Source organism: Corvus hawaiiensis, chromosome 22, assembly GCF_020740725.1.
Source record: "Corvus hawaiiensis isolate bCorHaw1 chromosome 22, bCorHaw1.pri.cur, whole genome shotgun sequence".
NCBI lineage: Eukaryota > Metazoa > Chordata > Aves > Passeriformes > Corvidae > Corvus > Corvus hawaiiensis.
In genome coordinates, this window is record NC_063234.1 from 1,792,965 (window position 1) to 1,807,957 (window position 14,993).

The following is a 14,993-nucleotide window of genomic DNA, read 5'->3' on the forward strand; positions in this document are numbered from 1 at the left end:
TTTTCCCAGCAGGCGCCGCGGCGCCGCGCGAAAAGGCTGAGAGCGCGTATTTACCTGCGGGGAGCGGGGCGCAGGTGGGGCGCGCCGCGGGGGCTACTGGGATTTGTAGTTCGAGGCGGAGCAACCTCTCGCCGAAGCGGCGCGGCGGGCGGCGGCCGCCGGACTACAACTCCCAGGGTGCCGCGGGGCGCAGCGGGCAGGGCGCCGGCGGAGGGCGGGGGGTACGAACGGGAACCTCGGCGGTGCCGGGGGGATGCTCAGGGGAGCCCTCAGGTGAGGAGGAGGGGACTGGAGTGGGAACGGGAACGGGCGGCGACTCTCGGGACGGGCGGCGAGCGCTGGGTGGGGCCCCATTGTTCGCGGAGAGCAGGGGTGGGCAGTGGCGGCTGATGGATCCACCGAGTTCTCCAGGGAGAAGTCCCCGATCCTGGCGCCAGGGGGGTCGGAAGGGGTTTGGCTTTAGGATAAAAAAATCGCCCCTCGTTCCTTCTCCTTGCCCAGCGCTTTTGGGGCCAGCTGGTTCCTGGTGCGTTCGGAAAGGAGTCCTCTCCTTCTCATGCCCCCACTGAAACTTTGGGTGCTTTATTTCCTAATAAATTAACTCGGTCTAATACAGTTTTTTTTACCAATCTCAGATTTTTGGAGTTGTAGGTATTTGGCGTTATTGTTTTGGTGTGTTTTTCTTGGCTAAACTTCCCCCAAACACATACCCCAATAATACGGATTTTTGGTGCACCGCTTAGGGGTGAACCCCCCCCCCCCCCAAATTTGCCATAGAAACACTGGGATTGTTCAGCCTGGAGAAAGAAAGTTTTGGGGTGACCTCACTGAGGCCTTCCAGTGCCTGGAGGAGCTGCAAGGAGAGCTGGAAAGGGAGTATTTCCAAGGGATGGAGTGACAGGACAAGGGGGAATGAATTCAAAGTGAAAGAGAGTGGGTTTAGGTTGGATGTTGGGAAGAAATTCCTCCCTGTGAGGGTGCTGAGGCCCTGGCACTGGTTATTCCATGGATACCCCGTCCCTGGCAATGTCCAAGGCCAGCTTGGTCGGGGCTTGCAGCCACCCGGGTCAGTGAAAGGTGTCCCTGCCCATGGCACTGAATGACCTTTAAACCCCTTGCAACCCAAACCATTCCCTTATCCCATTTCCACAGCCCTTTTCCCTGGAGAACATTCCCTCCTCCTCCCGATTTCTCAGGCTGCACCGAGTGCTGGAAGAGCAGAACGTGTCCCAGCAGCAAATACTAATTAATGTTTGCTCAGGGCAGGTGTGGAGCAGCTTTTGCAGCAAAGCCTGGCTTAAGGTGGCTCTCATTGTCTGCAGCACTGAGGTTTTAATTGCTGGCTGCTGTTGCAAAATCCCAGCGCTGGAAGGGCAGGATCGGAGCTCTGCTCAAAGCTGGAAAAACGAGTCCTCCTCGAGCTGGGATTGATAAAAGATTGTTTTGTTCCAACCTTTATCTGTCTCTGGCACAGCAGGTTCATTGTGAAACAGCTGCAGAGGGGAATGAGCAGCAAACCACAACCCTCAGGTGTGTGCTGGGAGCTGGGCAAGGTGCAGAGGGCTCCTGGGAGCCTGGAGGAGCTGGTGAGTGAGAGTTTCAGCTTTGGAAACCCCTTGGATTCTTCAGCTTTTACACCCCCTCTGGTTCTGCTCTCAGCTTTGTCACCTCAGAGTTAAGAAGGCTTCGGGTGCGATGCGGTTTCAAACCCAGGGAATTATGAAACCACCTGGAATTCAGGCAGAGTTTCTCTTCACTTCCATCCTTTCCCAGCTGCTGAAGTAATTCCCAAGCTCCAGCAACACTTTAGGCAAGAAAGATGCTGATATTGCAGCAGAAAGAATGGAAAGTGTAAAGATCAATGAAAGCATTTTGCTTCCAGGAGTGGGAGGAAAAAAACCTCGGTGTCGCTGAGTTGGTTGTGTTGCTTTTGAGATGCAACAAGAGGCAGGATTCCCTGAGTGAGCCTCGATGTGGTTTAATTGCAGTGTTTTGTGGCACTGGGGATCCGAGCTGACAGAGATTCGGGATTTGTTTCAAACGTGACACTCAGGGTGTGAAATCCTTGCTTGAATTCCGGCGTCTGCCTTCCCCAAACGGTGCTGGCAGGAAAACACCGAGGCAGAAATATTTTCTAATTTGGGCAGCAGCTTTTGCCTGGCGTTCTGTCTCTTTTTATTTTTATTTTTTTTTTTGCCATTATCCGCAGGGAAAACGCTGCCAAACGTGGGACATATTTTAAGGGGGGGAAATGGTTTTGCTGTGGGTGTTTGATCCTGATGGGATTTGTGTAGCACAGAATCGTGGGATGAGATGGGTTGGAGGGAATTGAAACTCATCCAGATCCGCTTTCTGCCATCCCAGGGTGCTCCAAGCTGGCCTGGGACACTCCCAGGGATGGGGGCAGCCCCAGCTTCTCTGGGAATTCCATCCCAACCCCTCACAGGGAAGAATTCCTTCCCAGTTTCCCATCCAAACCCCACCTCACACCTCATTTCAAAGCTAAACCTTCCCCTCCTCTCTTTAGCGTTAGTGGCTCCTGAATCTCTTGAAGGTTTTAGGGCTTTTTTTCCTCTTTCAATTTCAAATTATGAGGTAAAACCTCGTCCAGGATGGCAGCAGAATGTTGTGTTTGACCAGAAAACACTAAAAGGAGTGGTTCCTTCTGTGGTTTTGAGGAGTGAGACCCATTAAAAGCCGAAATCCCTGCTGGAATTTGCTGTCCTGGAAGTTCCATGCTGGATTTATTCCCTGTTAGAGTTCACAAGCTCTTCTCAGCCTTCCTGAGGTGTGATTTGAGGAATATTTGATATCTTTTTCCACATTATTGCATTTTAAAAATACAGATACTTGAATCTGTCTGATTTTTTTTATGGGCATGACCCTAAAAAATCCGATCTTTAGTGTCCCATCCCTGGCTTGAATTTCTGCCTCATCCACAGAGATTTAATTTGTATAGTATGTAAATAAGCTGCTAATTATTACTGCCTGATAGAGAATCCACCAGGCTGTGAAGAAATAATTGTGGGGCTTGGAGTAAAATGTAAATTAAGTAAAAAATAACAAATATTTTCTGTGTTCAGAAGCTTTACAGCAGCTTTTTGAGCTCAGCTTTGCTTTAAACCGGGTCAATAAAAACCCCAACAGCTCCAGATCAATAAAATGTTTAAATATTGTCTCTGTCTAATGGAAATAAAAATTATTGGCTGCTGCTTTGATCCAGTAGCTGGGACAGCTGCAGGGCCAAAAATCATCAATGCAGCTCTTGATTGTGTCCTGATTTATTTTAGGGATGGAAATCCAACCAATGTTGAGCTGATTGAGCTGTTTGTCTTCACCAGGAGGAGGATCTGGCATTTAAAAGTGATTTTTTTCCCACAAATATTATTATGGCTTGTTCCTCAGCGTTATTTTTCTAGGTAAGAGCAATCTATTGTTTAAACAATAATTTAATTTTAATATCTTTTCTAATAAATACTCCTTCCTCATCTGTGTTTTCTTGCTCTTCCCAGCTATTTTAATAATCAGGTATTGACAAAAATCTCCTCAGAGCCTCCAAATCAATGAGAAGTTTATTAAAAATATTTATAAAACATTTTTACCCACTCCCAATTGTTTTCCCCCAGAGGAACTCTTTCATCTTTCATCTCATTCCTGAAGATAAATGATGGAAAACGGATGGAGAACAAAGCAAACTCTGTGTGTGGTTAAAATGCACCCATCCCTGAGCACATCCTGCTTTAAATTGAGATCATAATTAACATTATTGGGCTTCAGTTGGGAGGGATGGTGGCAGTGCCAGCTTTCCCTGTTCTGCCCCGATTCCCACTGGAAAAAATCAGTTGGAATTGTGAGTTTGGAGTAGGATTTTTCAGGAGCTTGGAGCTTTCAGGGAGAGCAGGAGATCATCCTAATTTCCCCCCACCGAGCTGAATAATCTGATTTTGAAGATGGGGGCGGGGTGGAAATGATTTAATAAAAAAAAAATCAGTAAATTAATTATAGGAGCTGCTCCATGATTTTTTTTTTCCTTCAGAAAAACGACTTGCCAAGGGCTCAGGACACTTCTTTGGCAGGATTCTAAAAACTCCTCCGGTGCATTTTTATAGGAACCAATTTTTGGGGTGTGAAACGAGGCACTAAAGGAGTTCTCCAGTTAAAGGCTTTTTTCAGGCACTTCCCCCTTAGAAAAAAGGATTTTTTCAGTCCCCATGTTTTATTTATGATATAAAAAATACATTTTTTTTTCCTAAATGCTGGTTTTTGGAGGAGTCAATCCAAGCCTGGAATGCCTTGCAGCATTATTTCCTGGAGGACAGGCAGGTTTATTTTGTTGACACAGGGAGTGGCTCAGCAGCTGCAGATCAAGTGGGAGGTGGTGCCTTTTCCTTGGCTTTTTCCCTTTTCCCCCTTATTCCCCCCCCCCCCCTTATTTTCCCCCCCTTTTATTAATAAATAATTTGAATTTCTTCCTGATTTTTATCCAGACCCGTGGTTTTTCCCCCCCTTTTTTTTTCCCCCCCTTTTTTTTTCCCCCCTTTTTTTTCTCCCCCTTTTTTTTTCCCCCTTTTTTTCACCCCTTTTTTTTCACCCCCTTTTTTTTCACCCCCTTTTTTTTTCACCCCCCTTTTTTTTCACCCCCTTTTTTTTTACCCCCTTTTTTGTTTTTACCCCCTTTTTTTTTTCACCCCCTTTTTTTTTCACCCCCTTTTTTTTTCACCCCCTTTTTTTTTCACCCCTTTTTTTTTCACCCCTTTTTTTTTTTCACCCCCTTTTTTTTTCACCCCCTTTTTTTTTACCCCCTTTTTTTTTTCACCCCCCTTTTTTTTTTCACCCCCTTTTTTTTTCACCCCCTTTTTTTTCACCCCCTTTTTTTTTCACCCCCTTTTTTTTCACCCCCTTTTTTTTTTCACCCCCTTTTTTTTTCACCCCCTTTTTTTTTCACCCCCTTTTTTTTTTTCACCCCTTTTTTTTTCACCCCCTTTTTTTTTTCACCCCCTTTTTTTTTCACCCCCTTTTTTTTTCACCCCCTTTTTTTTTCACCCCCTTTTTTTTCACCCCCTTTTTTTTTTTCACCCCCTTTTTTTTTCACCCCCTTTTTTTTTTCACCCCCTTTTTTTTTCACCCCCTTTTTTTTTCACCCCCTTTTTTTTTCACCCCCTTTTTTTTTCACCCTTTTTTTTTCACCCCCCTTTTTTTTTCACCCCTTTTTTTTTCACCCCCTTTTTTTTTCACCCCCCTTTTTTTTTCACCCCCTTTTTTTTTCACCCCCTTTTTTTTTCACCCCCTTTTTTTTTTCACCCCCTTTTTTTTTTCACCCCTTTTTTTTTACCCCCTTTTTTTTTTCTCCCCCTTTTTTTTTCACCCCCTTTTTTTTTCACCCCCTTTTTTTTTCAACCCCTTTTTTTTTTCACCCCTTTTTTTTTCACCCCCTTTTTTTTTTCACCCCCTTTTTTTTTCACCCCCTTTTTTTTTTCACCCCCTTTTTTTTCACCCCTTTTTTTTCACCCCCCTTTTTTTTTTTCACCCCCCTTTTTTTTTCACCCCCTTTTTTTTCACCCCCTTTTTTTTTCACCCCCTTTTTTTTTCACCCCCTTTTTTTTTTACCCCCCTTTTTTTTTTCACCCCCTTTTTTTTCACCCCCTTTTTTTTTCTCCCCCTTTTTTTTTTCTCCCCCTTTTTTTTTCTCCCCCTTTTTTTTTCTCCCCCTTTTTTTTTCTCCCCCTTTTTTTCTCCCCCCTTTTTTTCTCCCCCCCTTTTTTCTCCCCCCTCTTCCGTTTCCCCCTTCCCTTTTCATTTTCTTCCAATTTCATGTAAAAACCACAGAACTGTGTGGAATTCTCTGTCAATTTAAAGGAAGAAAAACCAGGATTTGTGACAGACAGGCCAGGAATTTCCATTCCAAATGGAAAAGTTCCCTTAAAAACCAGCCAAATCCATTCAATCTCCGTCCCAAGGGTGAATTAATTGCAGAATTCCCTTTTCCACGTGCTCCCCCATCCATGCCAGCCCCTCGTGGTGACTCCTCTCCTACAATCCCGTTGATTTTCCAGCTGCTGGGATTGTCCCTGCATGGCCCAGTTCGGAGCTCTCCTCGTTCCTTAGCAACCACAGAGGCAGCAGGGAAAATCCTGGATGTCTCCAGCTGGGATCCTGACCAAGGTAAGCCCTTCCCTCAGTGCTTAATTCCACTCAGATCCAAGGAATGGTTCATTCCGAGAAAAAGGATGCGTTGGCAAAACTTCCTTAACAAAGGGAAGCAGAATTTAGGTGCCATTAATCAGTAATTTGAATTTCTTCCTGATTTTTATCCAGACCCGTGTTTTTCCTGGGAATGGAGGTGCCCTGTGGGAAGCAGAATTCTTGTGTTATTAATCAATAATTTGAATTTCTTCCTGATTTTTATCCAGACCCGTGTTTTTCCTGGGAATGGAGGTGCCCTTTGTGCTTCTCCTAACGAGGCTCGTGGCAGAAGTTGCCGGCAAATCCACGGAAAACTCGGTGGGTGCTCCATGATTTCTCCAATCCAGGTTATTTTCCTCTCCTCCTGCACTTCCTAAAAGCCTTCAGAATTCCAGGAATTCCTGCTCCAAACTCAGCATTCCCCTGAAACTTTCCCGTTTTCCTCTGATTCCTTCTGAAAGCAGGGAATTCTCCCTGCCTGTGTGGGGTAACAGGGATGCAAAACCATGTGGGAAAAGCACCTCAAGAATCCAAAAAGAATCCAAAAAGAATCCTTTTTTTAAAGATATTGATCAATTTAACCTCAAACCAACCCCAGAATTTCACTTTTAATGCCTGAGCTGCTCTAAAACTTCAAAGGACCAAAAAAAATCAGAAGTACAAAGTACAAAATTCTGGTTTTTAAAGAATCCCCCCACTAAAACCTCAAAAAAACCCTGATTTTAATTTTTTATCTCTAAATATTTTTTGCTTTTTCCTGGTTTTTTGCTGTAATCCAGTAAAATTTACTAATTGCTTCCTGCTAATTTCAGTTTGAACAGCCCCAGCTGCTGCTCCTGATATCTTTGATTTCTCACCCTCACATTTGGTGATGTTGCTGATAAACTGAATAAAATTTGCTGGTTTTTCTCAGATTCTATTTCAATTTTTCCTATGGCTGAATCCAGATCAGGTCTCATTATATTCATCCAAAATTACTCTCTTTTTATTTTAAGCCTGATTTAAGGATTTTTTAAGGGGATTTACCCAGAAAATTTTCAATTTTGGAAGTTCTGGTTGATTTTCCTTGGAGAATTTGTAAATAATTTGGGCTTTTATAACAAATTTTCTATATTTATTTCTATTCTAAAAGAAAAATAAAATGCATTTATAAAACAAAAATAAAAATTAAAACAGCAAAAAGAAAAAAATCCAGCAGGTTTGAAGTGAATTATTCCTCAATTTCTGTGGAGATTTTTTTTCTTTGTTGGAGCATTCTCCTCGATGGAAAAGTGGGAATTGCACTGGAATTCCTCTCCGTAGGTCTCAGAGCCGGAATGTTGTGTGGATGTGTTGGATTCCAACAGCTCCTGCCCCGTCACCCACCAGTGCAGCCCAGGTATGGAATTAATTGGAATACAACCATGGAATTTTGGGATGATTTGGGTTGGAAAAGACCTTCAAGCTCATTTACAGACCAAGCCCTGCCCAGCCTGGCTCTGGACACTTCCAGGGATAAAAAATTCCCAGATTTTCTGGACTTTAGCACCAAAATCCAGCAGCTGAGGAGTGAAAATAAATAATTAATCTTATTTCCTTGGAATTCCTTTCTCCTTTTGGCCTCATGGAAAGTTTTTTTTTTCCTGGGATAAACATTGGGAATAAAACCTCTTTTGTGTGGGAGAAGAGGAAGCAGGAGCTCTTTGTAACCCTCCCAAAAAAGGGAATTTCTGCTGGGTTTTCCCTCTGAAAGCTGGGAATGAGCAGAAAATTGGGAATTCTTGCTGTGAATTGTTGGTTTTATCCCTTTTTTCCGTGTTTTTTTTGGGGCAGGATGCTACAGGAGGTGGAATGAGGATGGGAGCAGCAGCTGCATTAAATGCAGGAATGAAACCCTGCCCGGCCCCTCTGGGCACAACCTCAGCGAGTGCAGAAATGGTGAGTTTGGAATTCATTTAAATTCATTTAAATGCCATTAATTTCAACTGATCGGAATTCAATTAATCTGAATTCATTTCAGTCATTTGCATTCATTCATTCACATCGATTCCTGCAGCAAAAACTCCTCAAAAATACCTCCAAAAATGGAGGTTTTTATCCCACGTCGTTTAAAAAACTTTCCCAAAGTCCTCGTGGGACTTGGAGCTGCAAAAACTGTGGAAATTTGGGAATTTGGTGGGCAGGAAGTGCAGTGGGATCGTTTGCAGGAAGGGCCAAATGTCCAAATTGGGGATGGAAATGGATTTTAGTGGGAATTCCATCCTTTTCTTTACAGCTGGGAGCAGAGGGCTGAATTCCCAAATGAACGTGAGCACTGTCACTCCTTTCATGCAGAACTTTGGTGAGTAAATGGAATTTTGGGCAGGTTGAGGGATTATTCCCTCTGCTCCAGGGATTTGGGGTTGGTGGAAAAAAGGATTGGGAGTTTAAAAGAAGGGATTTAATGAGTTAAAAAAGTGATTTGATGAGTTTAAAAAGTGATTTAATGAGTTAAAAAGTGATTTAATTTGTTAAAATGAGTTTAAAAAGTGATTTAATGAGTTAAAAACGATTTAATTTGTTAAAATGAGTTGAAAAAGTGATTTGATGAGTTGAAAAAGTGATTTGATGAGTTAAAAAGTGATTTAATGAGTTAAAAAAGTGATTTAATGAGTTAACAGTGATTTAATCTGTTAAAATGAGTTTAAAAAGTGATTTAATCTGTTAAAATGAGTTTAAAAAGTGATTTGATGAGTTTAAAGTGATTTAATGAGTTAACAGTGATTTAATCTGTTAAAATGAGTTTAAAAAGTGATTTGATGAGTTTAAAGTGATTTAATGAGTTGAAAAAGTGATTTAATTTGTTAAAATGAGTTTAAAAAGTGATTCAATTTGTTAAAATTTTTAAAAAGTGAATTAATGAGGAGCCCCTGGGAGCTGCTGCTCCCTCTCCCATTTTTATCCTGCCCATAAACTCAGTTTTAGGCACATGGGATTATCCAACACCACCTGAAAATGAGGGATTTGCTCTGTATTTTTATTTAACCCTTTTATTAGGAGGGGTTTTGGGTGAAAACCAGACTTTTCTCTCTCTTTTTTTATGATTCTTTTCTCTCAGGGGGCCCAGAAGTCGCAGCTTCCCTCATTTTGGGGACATTTTTCATCAGTTTATTCCTGATCCTCTCCGTGGCTTCTTTCTTCTACCTCAAACGAGCCAACAAACTCCCAAATATTTTCTACAGAAGAAACAAAGGTAAAAAACCCCTTTAATTATCCAGTCCTTAATGAACTTTGCTGCGTTAATTGATTGAAAGTTGAATTTTGTGTTGAAATGCCCTCACGGTTGGGTTTGAATTCCATGGAGCTGCTGGATTTTCCTGATTATCCCGAGCAAATGTAAAGCAGGGCTGGATTTTGTGGGGATTTTTGATTTTGTTGGTCTTTATCTCTGCTATTCCTGCATGGAATAAAAACCATGGAATAAAAACCATGGAATAAAATAATGGATAAACTCATGGAATCATGGAATGCTTTGGGCTGGGAGGTGTCAGGGACACCTTCCATGATCCCACATTTCTCCAAGCTGGCCTTGAGCACTTCCAGGAATGGGCAATCCACAAATTCTCCTGGAAATCCATGCACTGACCTTCCTGGCAAAGCAATTCCAGAAAAAGTAGGGAAAAACACTGGGAATTTTGCTCCCCCACAGGGCACCAAGCCTTGAAACAGCAATTCCTGGGATTTCTGTGTGTCCACATTTGCAATTCCTGGGAGTTGCTGAACAAAACACATGGAAGGGGATGTCTCCCACATTTTTCCCTGTGTTTTCCATGGGTTTGGGGTTGATTTGGGATTGATTTTAAATCCCATGGCAACCTCCAGCCCGGACTTTGCTGTGTTAGAGCTCTTTCTGTTGAAATAAAGCTGATTTTTGGTTCAGTTCCTTCATGTTTTACTGCCACACCTGGAAAAACTCCCCAAAAAATCCAAATTAAGGGGTGGATGGAGCAGAAAAAGTCCCAGGTTTTGGCTAAAAATGCTGGATCTGTTCATAGGAATTTCAGGGATCCTCCCATTCCCAGTTTCTGTGGGACCGTTTTGCATCCAAGGCCCCAAAAATGGCTCTTTGAGGCCTGAATTCCCCATTTTGTGGAGAAAATTCCCATTTTGTGCTCATAAATCCCCATTTTGTGGGGAAAACTCCCATTTTGAGCTCATAAATCCCCATTTTGTGGGGAAAACTCCCATTTTGAGCTCATAAATCCCCATTTTGTGGGGAAAACTCCCATTTTGAGCTCATAAATTCCCATTTTGTGGAGAAAATTCCCATTTTGAGCTCATAAATCCCCATTTTGTGGAGAAAATTCCCATTTTGAGCTCATAAATTCCCATTTTGTGCTGATAAATTCTCCAATCTTGGGAGTCCTACACCCAATACATTCTATAAATGGGATTTTTGAATATTTTGGTTGGATTTTAGGACAAAACTCCTTTTTTAACAATCAAATGATTCCATTCATGGATGTATTTTTGTAAAATTAGCCATTCCAGCCTTCTAAATTAATAAAAATAATCTAAATTAATCCCTTTTTTTCTCTTTTAGCATCTGTTCTCCAGCCCAGTGAAACGGTGAGTGAATTCTTTTTTTATGGGAACAAGATAAAACATTAAAATTTCAACTTTGTTAAACAATAATTTCGATTTTAATTAACTAAATTGCAACTTTATTAAGCAACTCCTTAATTGATAAATGAGACTGAAATATCAAAGATATTTTGGGGTTTTTTGTATCCAAACTGGGACAAAAACTGAAAAATAATGGATTGCATTGAGTTGTTTTTCCAAGAACTCTCTACAGAGTGAAAATTGTTGGAATCCTCAAAAAAATTCCTGGATTTTTAAAGGAAAAACTGTTAAAAAGTTCTTTTTTTCCCATTATCCTTCTCCTGTTCCACAGGCATCCATGATCTCTCCTCCAGCTTCTTCAGGTGAGGAATTTTTCCCTGAAATGTGCTGTTTCCACCTGTTGCCTAAAAGACAAGGAAAACTCCATGTGGAAATGCTAAAAATAAACAGAAAATCCAAATAATTCTTGGGATAAAGCTGTGGAATGTGTGGAGGGGACGGAAATCCAATGGAATCTGGTGAAGGTTTGGTTTTGTGGGTTTCATTTTGGGCTTTGTGGTTGAGTGTTCTGGGTTTGAGTTCGCTTTTGGGGTTGTTTGTGGCTTCGGTCCCTCAGGAATTGCTGGATGGGGTTGGGAATTCTCAACCAAGGAATCCCGGGATCCTTGAGGTTGGAAAAGATCTCCAGGATCCAAATCCAACGATTCCCCATTTCCACCTTGCCCCGAGTGCCACACCCTTGACCCACCCCATGCTTGTGGGCGCTCCAAACCTCCCTGGGCAGCAGCTGCCACATTCCACCTCCTTTTCCCTGCTGGAATTCCGGCTGGAATCCCATTTTCCAGCAGTTTTGATGCCGCTTTTGTGCCTTGCAGTGCGGAAGCCGCGCTACGTCCGCCGCGAGCGCTCCCTGGGCCCCTCCGGCCTGGCCCCGGCCGACAGCAGGGTCAGCAACGTCTGAGCCCTTCCCGAGAGTGTCCCAGCCCTTTTCCTGACTCCATGGAAAACTCTGGAAGCTGCTGATCCCACAGGAAGCCGAAGGGTTTGTGCCAAATCATCCCAAGCGAGAAGGTGGCACCAGCTCGGTGACATTTGGGGACTTTGCAGGGCCCTGTCCCTGCTCCGGGGGTTCCTCCCTCTCCTCCAGAGGCTGTGGGGAGAATCCTTGAGGAATTTGGGGGACTTTCCCTGTTTGGGGAGAATCCTTGAGGAATCTGTGAGGAGAATCCTTGAGGAATTTGGGGGACATTTCCCTGTTTGGGGAGAATCCTTGAGGAATCTGTGAGGAGAATCCTTGAGGAATTTGGGAGACTTGCCCTGTTTGGGGAGAATCCTTAAGGAACCTTGGTGCATTTTCCCTGCTGTGAGGAGAATCCTTAAGGAATTTGGGGGACTTGTCCTGTTTGGGGAGAATCCTTGAGGAATTTGGGGGACTTGCCCTGCTGTGAGGAGAATCCTTAAGGAATCTTGGTGCATTTTCCCTGCTGTGAGGAGAATCCTTGAGGAATTTGGGGGACTTGCCCTGCTGTGAGGAGAATCCTTAAGGAATTTGGGGGACTTTCTCTGCTGTGAGGAGGATCCTTAAGGAATCTGTGAGGAGAATCCTTAAGGAATTTGAGGGACTTGCCCTGCTGTGAGGAGAATCCTTGAGGAATTTGGGGGACTTGCCCTGCTGTGAGGAGAATCCTTAAGGAATCTTGGTGCATTTTCCGTGCTGTGAGGAGAATCCTTATGGTATTTGGGGGACTTACCCTGCTGTGAGGAGAATCCTTGAGGAATCTGTGAGGAGAATCCTTGAGGAATTCGGGGGATTTCCCCTGCTGTGAGGAGAATCCTTCAGGAATCTGTGAGGAGAATCCTTGAGGAATTTGGGGGATTTTTCCCTGCTATGAGGAAAATCCTTAAGGAATCTTGGTGCTGTCCCTGTGGTGTGACCCCAAAACTGGAGGTGACAGCGCTGCAGGCCTCAAAATCCTGGGATTGGGGTGTGGATCCACTCCGGGATGGGGAATTGGCAAAGGGATGCTCTCGTTAAGTGCCACTGTAGGACAGTGTGACAGTGATTAATTATGGCAGTGATTAATTATGGCAGTGATTAATTATGACAGTGATTAATGATGACTAATTAATTACAACAATAATTAGGATGCAGAATCCTTTGGAAGCAAAGCCCGGAGCCTCCTCAGAGCCCGGATCCCCTGGGATCCTTGTCCCGCTCTCCAGAGCTGTCCTTGGTGCTCAATCCAGGCCCCATCCCAGATCTGGGAATCTTTGGGGGAGTTTTTCCAGCTCAGTCCTTGGATAAAGAGTCCTGCAAGGATTGGCCCTGCTGGCTTCATTCCCCGTGGAAGGAAAAGCAGAATTCCTGGGTTTAGAGCAGTCGGGGATGTTTGGGATGAGCTGGAGGGATCAGGATGACTCCTACCACTGCAATCATGGGATTTTTTTATGGTCAATCCCTGGAATTTGCAGGGCAGGACTGAGCTCCGCAAGCATTCCCTAATTCCAAACACCAGCCTCAACCTCCCCCAGCCTGGATCTTGTTCCTGCCTGAGCAATTTCTCTCTCTGGAAGTTAAAAATAGCTGGAAAATGACTTTTTTTTTTTCTCCTGGCCACGTCTCCCTCCAGCAGGCAGGGGTGGCTCTGGGATCCATCCTAAATCCATGGAAATGTCACTGTCACCACCTGGAATTCCAGCTCTGCAGCCTGAGCATTCCCACCTCCCTGTGCTGCTCCCAAAATAAATCCTTTGGAAGCTCTCCCTCAGCAGCCCCTGGCAGGGACAGGAATGGGAACAGTTGGTTCTCCTGGGTTTTTTTGGGAAAATGAGGACAAAGCTGTCCTGGAGCTGACTCCCACATGGAGAGTCCACATTCCCTTTTCCCTGGGGTTAAAACCTTCCAAGAGGAAAAGCTGGGATAGGAAGAGATCAATTTATCCTATGGAATAATCCTATTTTCTGGGAATTTTGGGGCAGTTGGATTTGCTTTTATCTCCTTATAAACAACGCGATTTTTGTGGCATCCACAGGGATAAACCCCAAATCATGGAGGCTCCTGTGCCAAAAAAATCCTTGGAATTTAAGATTTTGCCTCTCTATTATGATAAATAAAATTATTTTCCTTCTGACCGGGCAATTCCAGTTGAAACCCTTCCCATATGGAATTACTTGGAGGGTTTGGGAAAATCCAACCTGGATTTTGTTTCAGTCTCTTTTTGTGCTGCTGAGATTTTCTTTTTTTCCCCCCCAAGCAGAAATCATGGAGGTTTTATCCCAAAATCAGGAATTCCTGAGGATTTTCCTAATTCCTGAGGGGGGAAAAAGGAGTAACTATGCAAATAATGCCAAGAAAGTGCAGCTCTGGAGCAGGGAATTTCTGTGTGTCCATGGATTCTTGTCCTGCTTAATTCCTAAAATTTAATTTATTGAAGGATTTTTCTGTGTCTTCTCCTCGAGTGGGATTTGATTTAATTGTTGTCTAAAAATCGAATTTTGTGTGGAATTAAAATCGAGTTTTTCTCAGTGATAATGCCCAGAAAACTTCAGAATCCCAAGATTTTTACCCAGAAAACTTCAGAATCCCGAGGTTTTTACTCATTTTTTGTGTGTGGTTCAGCTTTGTCAGCGCTGGGAACTCCTGGTTGGGTTTTGTGGGGTTGGGGTTGGGTTTTGGGAGTTTAAATTCAGGTTTTGTGGTTGAATTTTGGGGGTTTGGTTTTGGCTTTGAGGATTGAGTTTTGGGGGTTTAGGTTTGGTTTTGTGGTTGGGTTTTGGGGGTTTAGGTTTGGTTTTGTGGTTGGGTTTTGGGGGTTTAGGTTTGGGTTTGGGGCTTGACTTTTATGGGTTTAGTTTTGGGGGTTGAACGTTGTGGGTTTGGGGTTAAGATTTGGGTTTTGTGGGTTTAATTTTGGGTTTTGTGGTTGAGTTTTGTGCGTTTGGTTTTGGTTTGGGGGATTGAGTTTTGGGTTTGGGGTTAAGATTTGGGTTTTGTGGTTAAAGTTGGGGTTTGTGGTTTAATTTTGGGTTTTGTGGTTGAGTTTTGTGCGTTTGGTTTTGGGTTTGGGGGTTGAGTTTTGGGTTTGGGGTTAAGACTGGGTTTTGTGGTTAAAGTTGGGGTTTGTGGTTGAGTTTTGGGGGTTTAGTTTTGGGTTTGGGGTTAAGGTTTGGTTTTGTGGTTTAATTTTGGGTTTTATGGTGGAGTTTTGGGGGTTTAGTTTTGGATT

The 14,993-nt window shown here is 43.4% G+C and overlaps 1 protein-coding gene across 5 annotated transcripts; it reads left to right on the forward strand.

Annotated features, from left to right (window-relative positions):
* Nucleotides 1-208: 208 nt before the first annotated feature.
* C22H1orf159 (chromosome 22 C1orf159 homolog) lies at nt 209-12,346 on the forward strand. Of its 5 annotated transcripts, none has more exons than XM_048326535.1 (12): nt 209-273; nt 1,478-1,586; nt 3,291-3,419; nt 6,054-6,162; nt 6,411-6,530; nt 7,486-7,561; nt 7,996-8,100; nt 8,438-8,503; nt 9,260-9,394; nt 10,745-10,770; nt 11,099-11,129; nt 11,643-12,346. In XM_048326535.1, the coding sequence occupies exons 4-12, from the start codon at nt 6,136-6,138 to the stop codon at nt 11,726-11,728; spliced, it is 672 nt and encodes a 223-aa protein (XP_048182492.1). In that variant the 5' UTR covers nt 209-273; nt 1,478-1,586; nt 3,291-3,419; nt 6,054-6,135; the 3' UTR covers nt 11,729-12,346. The 5 variants fall into 5 exon arrangements, with proteins under 5 accessions (XP_048182492.1, XP_048182491.1, XP_048182493.1 ...); XM_048326534.1 differs by having other exon boundaries at nt 215-273; nt 1,475-1,586; XM_048326536.1 differs by having other exon boundaries at nt 215-273; nt 1,475-1,586; nt 6,411-6,501.
* The last annotated feature ends 2,647 nt before the right edge of the window (nt 12,347-14,993 follow it).